Raw genomic sequence first — 15,347 nt, forward strand, 5'->3', positions numbered from 1 at the left:
TTTGTAATCGTTTTTTAAAAAAAAACTTATTAAATAATTATTGAAATATTTTAACTCTTTTTAACTCTTTTTTAAATCTTTCTTGACAATGAAAACAGACTAAAAAGAAAATTAATATCACAATGCACGAATCCGTAGTATTTGCAAACTAAATTTATCATCTTTTTAAGTATGGCTATTCGCATAAAACATAGTGCATCGTTCAAAGTTTTCATCGCTTAGAATTTATTTAGCCTGGTATCTAAGTTTTCCTAAGAACAAAATCCCATGGTTAACAACATAGAATGTTTAAGAATCAATTGTAACTAACTCGCCTGTACGAAGACCCAATTACGCGTCACCTTTCATATTTCTAAAATTCATTCAGATCGAGCTCATTAAAATCCAAGTGTAATTATCCGTCCTGCCAGTGGAAATGGCTTTCGAGATAGAAAAGCAGAATCTTTCTCGTCCGAAGAGTAAAATATTCACGTGACAACGCGACTATTCGATAAAATGACGTTTGTCTGCCTTAGAAAATGAGATTTCTCGAAATTGCTATTGAAGTCCGGCCCTCGCTCTATCTTTTACGTTTCAGCTGCATTCGTCGTCTGACGTCAATTCACTTTTCCCTTTTGTTCTTCCGATTGATCTCTTCTACGCTTCATTTATGCAACCTTTCATCTTTAGCGAGATTCGCACGTTTATTTCATCATCTACATACAACGTTTTCCACCCACATTGGATATTTCATAATTCCTCCACGAGTGTTTCGTGTCTTTTTGTTTCCACGATGTTCGTTTCATCTACTTCGCTTCGTTTCTGTCACGATGCTTGTGAAAAAGAAACAGGAATCTCATTGTCGTGCGATTCTTGGAACAAGAATTTTTCTGAGAAATTAGATTCGGCCATGAGAACGCTTTTGAGGGTGTTCTATTTATTTCTGTTTATCAGGAAACTGAGCGAGACAAAGATTTTCTATTCTATTCAGATTTTATTAAGATTTAGCGAAATTCTTTGCGTGGAAACATGAAAGACAATGGATTTATATTCGATATATTATTATTTTTCACGTGGAGTATTTTTGTACAGAATATCCTTATATTATTATTTATTTTATTATTATATTAGTATTTTTTGTAAAATATTTTGATTTGCAATATTTTCATATAAAATTCCTTGCAAGAGGAATATTTTTCTATAGAATATTTCCACGTGGAATATTTCTATATAAAATATTCTCTTAATATATTTGTGTCCAGGATATCTTTCAAGTGGTGTATTCTTGCATGAAATATTTTCTTAACAGCATACTTTCGCATAGAGTATCTTTAAACAGAATATTGTTTCATAATTCCACACAATGGAATATTTTTATATGAATTCCGTGTTTATGAAACATTTTTCCATACGATATTTTTTTACACGAAATTTTCAGAGAAACATTTTTAGAGAAATTCAAAATTAAACGAGAAACACATTCCAATTAAATTAAGCGAAAAAAGAGAACCAAATAAAAGAAACATTGTTAAAAAAGAAGAAAAAAATGAATTTTTATCAAAAAAAAAAAAAAAAGAAATCAAAAAGTGTATCATTTTCCTGTAAAACAGCTACTATCCCTAACATGTCAAATTTGCTCCTCAAATCCAAGCAACCAGACTCTCGTGCACCTTTTGTTCAACCGTATCCGAGGAAAAGTCTGTCGAGGCTTGAAGAGGCTCGTTTTCTCGCTTCTTCACAAGGCGACGATTAACTTCACAGAAATCTTATCGTGTCGCAGGAAGCTCTCAGTCGCTTCCTCCGTTCCTCTGTGGTACTAAAGTCTCCTTTTTTTTTTTGGTTTCAGACGAGGAATACGCAAAAACAGCCGCAGATACGATGTACGAGCTAGACTGGTGCCTGAAACAGCTGGAAACCATTCGGACGCATCAGTCCGTATCAGACATGGCCTCAACGAAGGTAAGACCCACTCACTTCCTTTCTTTCTCGAGTGGACACGCTTGATTTACGGTGAATCGTCGCTGGATCGAGTTCAGTGCACTCTAAGGAGGCTGTCACACTTTTGCTACAACTGCGAGCAAATGATTTGGCATCAATCGATCGCATATAATGCGATCGCCATTATTCGAATGGTTTCAGGCGTTTAGTGTGTTAGACACGTTGATCTTGTCGTAGTATTCGAAATTTTTATTTTATCCGAATATCACGCTCTCGTTTTAACAAATGAGACGAACATTTTTCATAAATATCTAGCAACATATTCGGACGAAAAATTATACGTATCGGCAATTCGTAAGATTACTTGGTTTTTTTCTCTGAAAATGTAAGAAACGATGGGACTGATGATTTGATCATTAAGTATCGAGAGTAATTTTAGAGTGGGTCGAAGGTGATCAAAATGAAAAAATGTTCGACTTATAAACGTTAATTTCGTTTGATAAAAATAATTGAATTGCGTGGTTTTGGATTGCGAGGAATTTTATGACTCGACATTTTCGTACAAGTTAACTAAACTAAATTTGATGGACGTTGTCTTTTGTTCAGTCATCTATAAATTAGGATTACTCTGCAAGATTCCGTGGAACCTTGCGAGATAGTTGATTTTTAATTGACTCTGCTCAAATACCTGAAACGTTAATCAATGAAAATTCTTAGAAGTTACTAAATTTCTAGAACTGGTAAACTAGTTTCAATTATCATTACTCTGAAGTTGATGACACGTTTACAATTTACAATCAGATAAGGTTTCTCAGATTGTAATCAAAGTTGTTAATCAATTCCTTCTGAGTAACCGAAGATATTAATTCTTCTTTAGCCAAGGTTGTTTTCCACGTAATTTTAGAAATTTAGCCACGTAAGTAAGGAAATAAATACAGAAGACGTTTCAAGAATATTTTGCTACTATCTTTGTCAAACTACACAAACAAAAACAATGCCTGATAAATCTTCTGCCACGATCTTTCGAATGATCGTTCTTCTAATCAATTTTCCATCCTGGTTACGGGAATTTTCAATTTCCTGTCCTCCATAAAAAGTAAAATATCCACCAGCCAGTCAGATGATTCTTACTTCCTATTTCTTTTTTTCTATGTGCTTGAGCACTCGAATCTTGGTTTCTCTGAAGCAGATGTTTCCACTTTAAATAAATCCAAAGACGAACTCTGCCTATTCGATTTCGTTACAATTTACAGTTTAGTAGAAATCGAGTGAAATTATTTTTAATTGAAAAATCTACACGCCCGTCGTGCTGATGGAAGAATATGAGATGACGAACGTTTCAATTTTTTAGGGAATTTTAAATAAAAGTCACAGCGAAAGAAAGCGGATGAAACGCGATATAAAAATGGGTAAAAAGATAGAAATCGTTTCGTAGGATAATAATCTGCATGCTCGAGGCGAGATAATCGAGACTTTATGATTCGCTGGAATTATGGCTGTTCTAATCTTCCTTCTTAGAACTCGACGATATAAAGCGAGCAGCATGTGAATAATCAAGTTTAATGGTACACTCGAGGTTTGCGAACCTATTTCGTTCAGTGGAATGCTCCCTTCCGCGTAATTGAGATTTAAACGGGAGGAATCTCGCGTTTTCCGCGAAAAAGCCAGTTTGATTATCGAATCATCTATTTCCAACAAAATATTTCCCTGCAATATAAATAATATAAATGATGTAATATAATGTATACAACATAATATATATATTTCTTACAATGAAATATTTTCTAAAATATTATGTAAAATACTACGTAAAATATTATTTTATTCTGGAATAAAACTAAACTGATTGGTACTTTCCGTATGCTTTAATGATCTTCGAAATATTTATAGAATTCTAAATAATCTTTCTACAAAATATTAATAGCATTTAATTCGTCCAGAAGAGAAATATTAACTGGTATGAATATTTTATTTCACGATTCTGATTGCTTCGATATCTTTAGTAATATTGCACAATCATCTTTCATTGGATGATAAAAAATTGACTTGTTTTTATAGTCCTAAAAAAATGGAAAAATTTGCAACGTAGGATAACGTGGACAAAAAGTGGGGAACTCATTGAATTTAATTTGTTGGGCATTTACGGTACACGTCGATGGAAAAAAACTGCTAGGAAATTCCGATCTTTCGATATAAAGTTGCGCAATTAATTGCACCTCAAAGTCGACACGTTTTTCTTGTTAATTATGAGCTATTACCTGTCAACGTGAGGCGTACCGATTGATATTATACCTCGTCGATAGAACGAAATCGGAATTCCAGTAGATTCTCGGTTATTCATCGTCAATGTACACAAACTCGATAAATTTGTCTTTTACACTAAAGAAAAATTTCACTTTCAATTTACAATTTCCTAGAAATTTCTCAAGTGACACGTTCCATTGCAAACATCTTCAAACCTGTTCAAACGATTTTTATAACACGCTGCTCTCGCCAATTTTATATCGTTCAACATATTCGCTGGCAAACGAGGAAATCGACCTCGATGAAGTCGCTGAACACGGACGTCCTCACTTTCCTGACGAACCTGATTTATTGCCGCCCGCTTGCTCGGGATTCTTGGAAAGCGGAATTTTGACCGTGCAACCTCGACTTCCTTCCGTAGGAGCTTTCCTTGGGCTGCCACACCGAGGAAATTCTCGTAAATTCGCGCATCACGTACTCAGGTCAAGGTACGCAGTCGGTCAAAAATATCGGGACACCTAAAGTTTATTGCGAAACGGTGACATTTCAGAATTTTATAGAATTTCGAACGCAGAACTTTTAAGTCGTAGAGAAAAAAGTCTGAAAAATTTTTACTTGCCTAAAATTGTAAAAACACAAGAAAAGAAAAAACGGAATCTAAGAACAGATTTTACGTCTCTAAGGATTCGAATAGAACGAGTTGCAAGCGATTTTCTACGCACGTGCCACTCAATCGTACGTCTAATCTCTCCACGTTTATTGACACACGTACTCGAAAGGGACGTTTACGATTTGTTGTCGTTCACGAACGGCCTCGAAGAAAATTCGTGGCGATTCGTTCGCTCCTCTGCTCGATTTTCACCGATAATCACACAGTTCGATCCCCGGGAATTCATTGTCGCATAATCGTGCATCAGTTTCACGGTCACGGCGATTGACAAAGCGTGGATGACATTGATATGTCACTTACTAGGCCGTGTTGAACGTGTCGGCAAATTTCGCAAATTTTTTAGCCATTTACCTATCAGTTTGTCGTCCCCTTTGATTCCATTTTTATTTCCATCGCTCCAATTTGCTAGGAGTAGTTTTTAAACAGTTATTTGGGTATTTAAACAAACTAGTTAATCGAGCACAAACATACAGAAAGATATTGCTTTCGCAAGGGCTTGTTCGAAGTTCGATTTAGAATTTGTACTCGCGAATCGGACGAATTTCGTGAATGACAAACGCCATTCATGAAAATACCAAATATTTTGTTCTCAGTGGCTGACTGAAAATACGAAAACTTGCACAGATAACGAGTTATAGTCGATTGTGTAAGAGTGATATTTTCGATTCACCATTTTCCTTATCTTTGATATATAAACAATTTACCTAGATATCTCTGAACGAGGTAACTAACAAATTCTAACAAGCAAACCTATTTCTCTTTATTACACCGTTATTCGAAAATTGGCCGAGTTTAATATTCCGAGAGTAACTGAACGAGGTACACAAGACTGTTATTTTACTACTTTTGCGTACCATTTAGTGAACTATGGTAGACTCAATCGATTATTTAAACTGACCACGCCAGGTCTACGCACCATAATGAAACTGGGGAAATATCGATGAAATAAAAATACAAATTGGTAATATGTTGGGTGGCAAATAAAAATGCAGGCGAGGAAAGAGACAAAAATGTAAGTAAAGGTTCAAATAAAAATCCTCAATGGGTGTTTGATACGTAACAAAATTACAGAACAGGAAGAAATTAAATTAATATAAGACTTGTTGGCCACTGGAAATCCAGGAAAGAGAAAAGATCGAAAAGCCGTTCCGTAAGCAATAAAAATTGGAACACGTAAAAATTACAAAACAAAGAATTGAAAAAAAGAAGCGAAAGAACTGGAAATGCTCGTACGAGCTTTTGATTTTTGACAAAATTAAGAAATACTTTTCACGTACAACGGATCGAAAGTTGATCAACTTTAAGAACTCTCCAACGCCTTTGATATCCAATAGAAACTCCAAACTGGACGGAGACTGAGGATATAAACGCTCGATGCGCACCGAATAGAAATCTCCAAAAACGCGAAGAATTGAAAACTTGTTTTTGCTAGCCGATAGCTTAAAATTTTATTACCTGAAAAATATCTCCAGTACTTTTGACAAAAATGTGAAAACTGAACGAAAACAGAAAATACAAACTTGCATTGGAAGTCTACCCAGCAATATATGCCGAAGATAGGAAAAATTTACAAATCGTTTGATATCCAGCAAAAGCGTGAAAACGAGAGAGAAAAGAAATAAAAACGACACGAACGAGAATGCTTGCCAAGGAGCTGCAGTTTCTTATCTTATCGGCTCGAAGGCGCAGTCGCTTCGTATAGACGTAGAAGTCGAATGGTGGCAAGAGCGAACGAGTTTCTCGCGTGACTCAAGGGCCGCCCTTGTCTGTTTTGGGCTTTTTCTGCCGTAAAAAAAAAAAAAAAAAAAAACGATCGATCCGAATCAATTGACCTACATCGTGCCTCGTCATTATTAGGCAAAGCGCGAGCCGGCCAACATGCAGCCCGGTTTACATGTGCGTACGAGCTATGAATGTCGAGCAGGTGGCTGTCGTGTTTTATTTAGAAGCCTCTCATAGCCGTTCAACTCCACTTTTCCTTATATCTTTGGCTCACTGAAACTGAGTAGAAGATCCTGTTTTGTACGAGCCAGTCAGCGTTGGATTTATTTCTATGGTTATGGCGTGTGGAGTGTTGTGGAAGAGGTTATGTAGCGCGAATAATACTATCGCGAGAGTAGGTGGCGTTGTAAACGGTAGTAGATACATCGTTTTCGGTTTGCAATTTCACTTTGGTATTTCTGATGTTTTTCTTTCTTAAATTGAAATATCCATAGATGAGATCTGTTTTAAATAGTTGTAGAATTATTTCTAGGTATTTTTCATACTTGTGTAAACGAATTCTTTCTTGGAAATTTTTACATTTTCATTTTTTGTACTTTTGATGTCTGCCGAGAGGGATTTTTGTCTTGTTTTTTAATATTTTCAGAATTATTCTTACGTATTTCAAACACTTGTGTAGTTGGAATAAAAGTAAACAAGTCATTATATCGCGACAATAAAAATAGATTAAAAATAAAAAGAAAATTAAAACTAGTTCAATTATATATAGGCTAATTATTAAGATTAATCCGATAGTAACATATAGTAGCATTTCTTTCTTAATTTTCTACGAAAAAAAAAATGTCCGATTTCTCCTCCATGGAGGAAGTAATGCTGCATTTAATTATGTAAACACGATCATAGTGTGATAAAAAGATCGCATATAAAATTGATTGATTATCTTCGATCCTATTAACAATTTTAATCACTGTCAATAAACATCTCGGCTATGATAAAAACTATTCATTATATAAATTATCTCTCCATCTTTGTTCGCAAATAACATTATTTAAAATTACACTTGAATAAACAACTATAAAAAAATATTTAACTTTTTCTTTCATAGAAATAATATCGTAAAGAAACTGCGTGTTTTTATGCACTTATGAGAAACTTCAAAGTGTAATAACACGCAAATGTACAGATATAAAAATGTTTGCAAAAACGTAGAAAATATTCAAAGTATAATATCCGATGATACATATTTAGCAAAACTTGGTAAAATAATAATAATTTTCTCCATCCTTTTCATTCTTATTCATAAAGATATGAATTTGTATGTCAAAAGAAGAAGTGGTTGTATAATATCATTCAATGAACACAACATTCCAGATACTTTTTTATTGACCTTTACTACTTGTTTGGTTCCATTGCTAAGTGACATAATACTTATACTACTTGAATATGTATATATATATTTATCTTTAGTATTTGCAAAACGAATCGAACCATTCAAAGAGTAATATCAATTTTAATTTTCATACAGTAGAAAGCTTTTAATTAATTCGTAAATTATATATCGAAACGCCCAATCGACTGACATTGAAATTCATTAATTAATCTACTAAACTTTGTAATAGCGTAGTATAGAAATGGCGGAGGGTTGAGGAAATTTGGTGATTACAAAGAATCGCGGGAGCAAAGGTAATAAAGGCTAAAAGGGCACGACGACAATGGCGCCACTTGGCCAGATGCCAATCTCGTAGATTTTCTGGCGAATTCGGTGAACACGCTCGTTTATCTTGTCGAATTTATGCGGAGAATGGATTCCAACTAATCCGTCTAACTGTTATTTGTTCTTCACCGAAGTTAGCAACGTTTGTCACCGATTGAAATCATTCCAGGCATCTTAATACGTTTCCGAAAATTATTCGACATGAGATTTGTATTTCTCGATAAATATGTTAATAATAAAATACAGTTGAATAACTGTAAACTTAAGTGAAAGTAAAGTTTGGAAATAGGGAAGAAAGATTCGAGGAATAAATGATAAAAAAAAGTAAAGATCTCGTGTGAGATAAAATGTCGTCGATTTACCCAAATTGTAACCAATTATGACATTGTTATGTAACACCATTTGGTCATGGATCAGTTGTACGATTACGATAATCTAATCAGTCTGGCCTTGTTGCTGACGTCTGTATTAATTTCCCAATTAAACGTGCTATATAATATTCTAATCGAAGTTTTTGAAAATCGAGCTATCATGGTGCCGACAGAAATTACAGTGAGATTTACATAAATTATGTAAATACAGTTATCTTGTTTCTCGATATAATGAAATTTCCATGGAAAAAATAATATGCCGAAAATTGAAATTAAATTCATTTTTCTTTAACACGAATATATCTACGAAACCTGGATATTTCGAATATTTAGAAAACAAATTTATTTCCCTATCGGTGACAAATTTTTAATCAAAATTTGTTTCGTGAATATTCTAAAAATATTCTGAAAATATACACAAATTCTGCACACAATTTCTCTCCATTTTTCTCCGCCACTGTCTCTGAGATTAACTTAGAGAAAAAGAGTGGAAATGGGGAAAAAAAATCAATTTTCTTTACCCTCCAGACGAAGGCTTCGCTTCCAAGGCCATCACGCTTTAATACGTTTCTTCGTGTAGGGTTGTACACTGTCTGTGCTATGTTTCCCTCTAAACCGCCCTCGTATTGATTACACAATGCCTTTTTTAAGCTACTCTGATGAGCAGCTGGTCATGAAACAATGACACGAATCGATAAATACGGATAGTATTTAATAAAAATACGCTAAGCTTTATGTAAGCAACCAGCCTCAGTAACCACGTCACAAGCCACTGCTGTTTCACCCCTGTGCGGATGACATGGTTGCCTTTCACGAGTTTCGATCAGACCTCGACAACCTCGTAACACGTGACGTAGTACGCTATGTATTTAATATTATGATCGACGCACTTCGATTGGAATAATTGGGGATGAATAACGAAGGAGCTTGTGACTTTTTCCACCACTCTCGCACCTTTTCATTTTTAATTAAATTTTAATTTCTTAGTCTTTTAATTCTTCAATCTCGAACCTTCTAATTTTTATTGCATCATTTTAAATTTTCTAAATCTTTAGTCTTTGTATTCTTTAATTATATTATCAATTGCTTGTATCCTCGATTTTTACGTTCTTTCGCTCTTGTACCGCTTAATTCTCGTTTTTCAATATTTCACTTTTCAACTAAATAGCAGTGAAGTAGTGGCTGTTGATTTTCAATCTGTTTACCACTGTCCAATTTATTAATTAATTTATTAGCGACCATTATTATCCGCAAATTACGCACTTATTATATATATTAACTGAACCGTATCTCGTGGTTATTTTTACTTCCTCGTATTTTATACTGAAATTTTGTAAAACTATTAAGTCAGCCACGTGTGACGTGAAAAGTGTTAAAATTATCGAAAAATGTATCCTTTAGGCGTAGCTGTGATACTTCCTTAACCTACTTACAAGACTTCGATTTTTAATAAATCATTCTCCCTCCCACAACCTTACGAATTGTTTCTCACAATTTCCAGAAACGTGATGCTAAAATCTTGAAGCTCGCCGAACGTAAAATTCTTGTCTTCCGTGTTACTCGATTTTAACTACGTCTCATGAATTTCTGAACGCTTGAATTCCTGGAATTTGACTCCGCGTTCCGGGAGATTACGTCTGAATTGTCCTAATGTATTTCCAGTTTTCTGGAAAGCAATCTGAGATGACTATAAACCAGGCAACGTTTGTTTAATCTTTTCCCCTAGTTTGTTGAAAGTGCCCGGTTGCACAGAACATACCGCTATATTTTTCTTTCGCATACATAAAACGTAGATATGCGTCACAAAACGCAACTTCGTAACTGTCGTGATTTCCTGATTCGTTGACGCTATGTCGTCACAGAAATATTGCATAAATGGCTGCATTACAGGCAATCGTGGCTGACTATTATCTTTGGAATTTTTATTGTAATAATGTTATTGTAGTCTTCTTCTTTAGTCATTAATGACTGCATTCTTGAGTTAGCAAAGATTATCATTCGCTGTTATTTATACAGTTGGTTAATGTTATAACTATTTATTTGGTTGCCATTAAACTTCTGAGGATTGAATTTATTAAAGTCAGACGATGATAAATGTAAGCAATTTACTCTTTGTAAGATTATTTATTTAAAATCTGAAAACTTTGTTTCAAAAGAAAATCTAAAAATAAATGACTAATAACAGTGTGTAAATGAGGATATTCGAAACAATAACGATATTAATTCATGATCTAATTACTACTTGAACATGCACAGAAATTAATTAAATGGTGCAGCTAACAACTGAATACATGAATGAAATTAAAGGATTACAGGATAATTAGCGGAAATTAAATGGACAATGAATTTCACGACCGAAATTGTGGGGAACAGTTACATTGTTACAATCTGTTCCACCTAAATATTAAATCAAACAGCGTTGGCCATTTAGAAATTCCATCTTTTAATATGCTTTGTTGTTATAGAAATAGCTTGAAATTTATTTTAGCATTTTTCATGAATTTATTTAACGTTTCACGATGAAAAATATTAAATAAATCGATTATCTTCGAAGAATTTTTAATTAAATGGAACATTAAATTATGGAATATAAAGTTTGAACTAATCCTGTCCAAATGCCTGGGAGAACTTCATCTGAATTCTTTTTTATGGAACTAATTATTCCACGCCTGAAATTTAGCGTGTCAAAGACATTAATTATTCATGAAGAATTAATAAGATCTCTACAAAGGAAGACTTTGGTGATATTGAATCGAATATAGGAAACTGTTTTAAGTTATTTACATAAATCGATATTCCTTTCCCATGGATAAATAGTCGGAGAAATATTTATTTTTAGAAATATATATCCTTCTAACGACTATGCATAAGATACTTTATTTAGGTTTCATTTATTTGCCTTATTTAAGAAGAATTTATGTATTTTTAAATACAATGTTTTCTTAATTTTTAGAAAATTGAGCGCTTTATCAGAATTTTAAAATTCTGTAAACTTCCGATATTCATAATTTCTATATATAATTTCAAGATCACCTAAATCCATTTCTACTTTCTTCATTAATGTGATAAACATTATTTAACAATAATTTTTGATGTACGAAAAGTTTATTAATGTTCGAAATGGATTTATAACCAAAATTTACCAGTCAGATATATATTCTCGAATTTAACTTAAACAAACGTTCTTTTCTCGTTGCACGATGTATGCGATTGCTTTTCAGAATTTTTTCTTTTTTTTTTCTTTCTCGTTTCTGATTCGATTTCCGTGCACGTGTCAAACGGTTTTGGACGATCAAAAAAAAAAAAAAAAAAAAGAAAATAAATAAATAAATAAAAGAAAAATGAGGAATGGAAACTTCATGGAAACACTCGATGAATACGTCGGTTCGTCGAAAACATTATTTTCTTCTGCTACACCGGATGTGGCTGTTGGATAATCATCGATCTGAAACGGCATCCTCTCGCGAGCTGAGTTCTTGAAAAAAGCTGCGACTAATTTAAAAATCTCGTATTTTGAAATCTTTATTGAACATACTAAAAGTGGAAAAGCTATAAATCGAGATAATAAAAATGAAAATAGAATTGGAAATTTTTCAAATAGAAAATTTATCGCCCGCTTGATTATAATAAAAAGAGATCAGAAAAATAAATTCTTAGAATTTCAATATTAGAAAATATCTATTAAATAATGCCTGTGCATAGAATTTATACAAAATAATTTATTCAAGATAAAATTATATGTCGTATCTATGTGTTACATCATTTGTATCATGAAATAAAATAATTTTATCCGCGTTTCAATGAATCTATATAAAAATTCTCGAGCCGGTTCCTCGACAGACGACCACGATTACCCCTTCCACTCGTCTTTGTCGCTGGTCACTAAGTCTTCCAACCATTGTCTGGCTAGCTGGCCGCGAATTCTCCGTAGTATGATGCGTAGCTTTCAACTAACATTTCAATGCATGAAACTAAAGAAATATAAATATTTCAATATTTTAAAATACTAATGAAATAAAACAATTTCGTTCGCGTTTCAATGAATCTGTATAAATATTTTCGAGCCGATTCCTCAACAGACGACCACGATCACCCCTGGCTGCTGTGTATATTTGCAAAAAAATTAATTGGGAACAAACGATTATTCGTATTGTTCGAATAATTCTCCAATCGATATTGGAATAAATATAGAAAATAGTTTTTTACGGATAACAAATAATAATTATACCACGGATAACACATTCGACCGATATGAATTTATTTCGATAATTATGTGAACTAAATATTTACTCGAAACAATTTGAACGATGCTTAAGTCTGGAATAGAGACAACAACAAAATAGACACTCCGCATCATCATCATCATCATTATTATCATCCTACTCACATTCAGATTTCGCAAGTGTCTTGTTCGTCAGTTTTCTAGACGATAATAAAATTAGTTGATAATATTAAGACTCGAAGCTAATAAACAAACTGATCAAATAACTTACCTTCAACGTTATACAAGCACTCTTTGTACATGAGTATAAAATCTCGTGATCGAGAAAGGCCACAATTAATGACGTTCTCATAAATGACAATCTCGCGCTGACGACGTTGCTGTTCGTTTCAAGTATGTAATTCTAGCCTTTGCCACGGTGTTGCAGCACTTCTTGGTAAAGATATTACGGTGTCTCATATCGAGCGCATGTCTCATATTAGGTGTCGTTGCTTCATTGATTAAATTCCATTCAACGTTGCAATAACAACGATCTTTAAGATCTCAGTAACAGTCGAACTATTAAAATTTGTTAAATTCCATCCAACTTCGAAATGACAAAATTTCCATTACAAACATCGATTAATCCAGTTTGGAGCGAAAAGAAAAAGACAGGAAATAGCATTTGACCAAAATACAATTTGACGATCGGGGCAATTGCCTTGAAATATCAAAAAATTCATTTAAATAGAAAGTTGGAGAAGTTTCCATCGTAAACTTCGATTAACTTGTTTTCAAATGAGAAATTTATCGTGTTTATGGCAACCAAGAGAGAATGCTTCGATCGGCCGTAGGCGGATTTCGAGACGACTAGATAAGAACAATAGCAAATACACACACCGTGACGTAAAAGTTGCTTGACGTACGCGAACGTTTGTTTTTAGATAGGTTAATCGACAAAACAAATTACCTGCGATTATGGCAACGAACATGGCTTAAGTCTTAAGCGTATGAAAAACAAAGTTCTACATTGTATACTTGCTCTAATTTGTCTTTAATAGGTAACTCATAGAATATAGGCTTTTATGCAAATTAATTTTTTTATAAACACAACGACTAAGATAAAATCTAAACAGAGATCACGTGTAATACGCGCAATACATGCATAAAAAGTATCTGTAAATGTTGCAATACCTTTGTGAGCTTGTGAATTTAATTAAAAAAAAAAAGGCAACTAAAAGAGCACTTTCGGTAACATGGAATTGATTGTTGAACTTAAAAATTACTTGTCAAGATTTCGTTTGTGGTCTTTGGTTATTGACACATGCGATATTTATTGTTTTGTTTATATAACTTATCTACAAAATATAGATAAATACGATTATGCGAAATGCAATGAATTTTTATATGTTCTTGCGATATATATAGCTTGACGATGATTGATTACGTTTGGGTGACTACAATGGAAAATTATCATTGACAATTCTGGCCAATATCTATTTCTGGAATATTCGTTTATAAATAAACTTTATTTCGAGGAAACGTAGAAGATAAAAAGACGAATTAATATGAATTAACGAATTATGAAAATATAAATTAACACGACAATGTACAAAATCGTATAGAACCGTTGACATCTGAAATTGCGAATATTAAGAATCGCGAAGCCTCCGGATGTTACGTATTTTAATTATTTGTATATTTAATTAATGTCGTATTTGAAATTCTGCAGAAATCAAAGCGTGGAAAATTCTTTTATTCATTCGTCGATCTCTGTAGAAGATAAAAACATTTTTGTTTCAATTGAATTAATTGATTTCATTAATTTCATTAATTTTTAATTCCACAAGGCAGGACACAAAAGAATCTTTTACAGACTCAGCCATTTCTGCTCGAGATAAATATAATGAAGAATTATAAATATAACTCGAAGTGCAAAAATTTGCTTCGTCTAATTATTGTTTTTTTTTTTTCTAAAGATAAAGGAAACAAAAGTATAGTGAAAATTAATCTTGAAGATAATACATTTACTCTGCTCTAGATAAAAGTAATTAAGTAAAAGACGTGTTGTACCTTTATATAATCATCTTTTTTTGATTAGAAATTCTACAAACGTAAAAATTCCTCTGCCTGATTATTCTCAAGCTAAAACGAAGAAAACAAAGATATAATGGAAATTAATCCTGATAAGTACGAACGAGCATCTTGCTCTTGCCTCTAGACACAAATACGAATGAAAAATATATGTATGTGGATATTTTTCATCAAAGGGAACCATTATCTATTTAAAGAAAGAAAAGAATATTTACCACTTTCATTAAACAATTTTATTTCAAGAATATTTCCTTGTACATAACGAAAGATCGCAATAAGGACTTGCCTTAAATTGGGAAATACATTTCGAACGTTAATTAATCTACCAGAGAATATGTTGCTTTATTAGCAAGGAAGCCTAATATTGTTCTCGTTACTCGTGTTACACTGCTTCATCAATTAACTATATTTAAT

The 15,347-nt window shown here is 33.1% G+C and overlaps 1 protein-coding gene across 12 annotated transcripts in view; it reads left to right on the forward strand.

Annotated features, from left to right (window-relative positions):
- The window catches only part of LOC117242443 (cAMP-specific 3',5'-cyclic phosphodiesterase-like), a 350,276-nt gene that overhangs the window by 303,603 nt on the left and 31,326 nt on the right, over window positions 1-15,347 (forward strand). For all 12 annotated transcript variants that reach the window (XM_033509124.1, XM_033509125.1, XM_033509121.1 and 9 more), the window contains one exon: window positions 1,826-1,938. In XM_033509124.1, coding sequence (XP_033365015.1) covers window positions 1,826-1,938 — 113 coding nt within the window. The remainder of the gene's footprint in view (window positions 1-1,825; window positions 1,939-15,347) is intronic.

Source organism: Bombus vosnesenskii, unplaced genomic scaffold (assembly GCF_011952255.1).
Source record: "Bombus vosnesenskii isolate JDL3184/JDL3185 unplaced genomic scaffold, Bvos_JDL3184-5_v1.1 scf7180000016274, whole genome shotgun sequence".
Classification (NCBI taxonomy): domain Eukaryota; kingdom Metazoa; phylum Arthropoda; class Insecta; order Hymenoptera; family Apidae; genus Bombus; species Bombus vosnesenskii.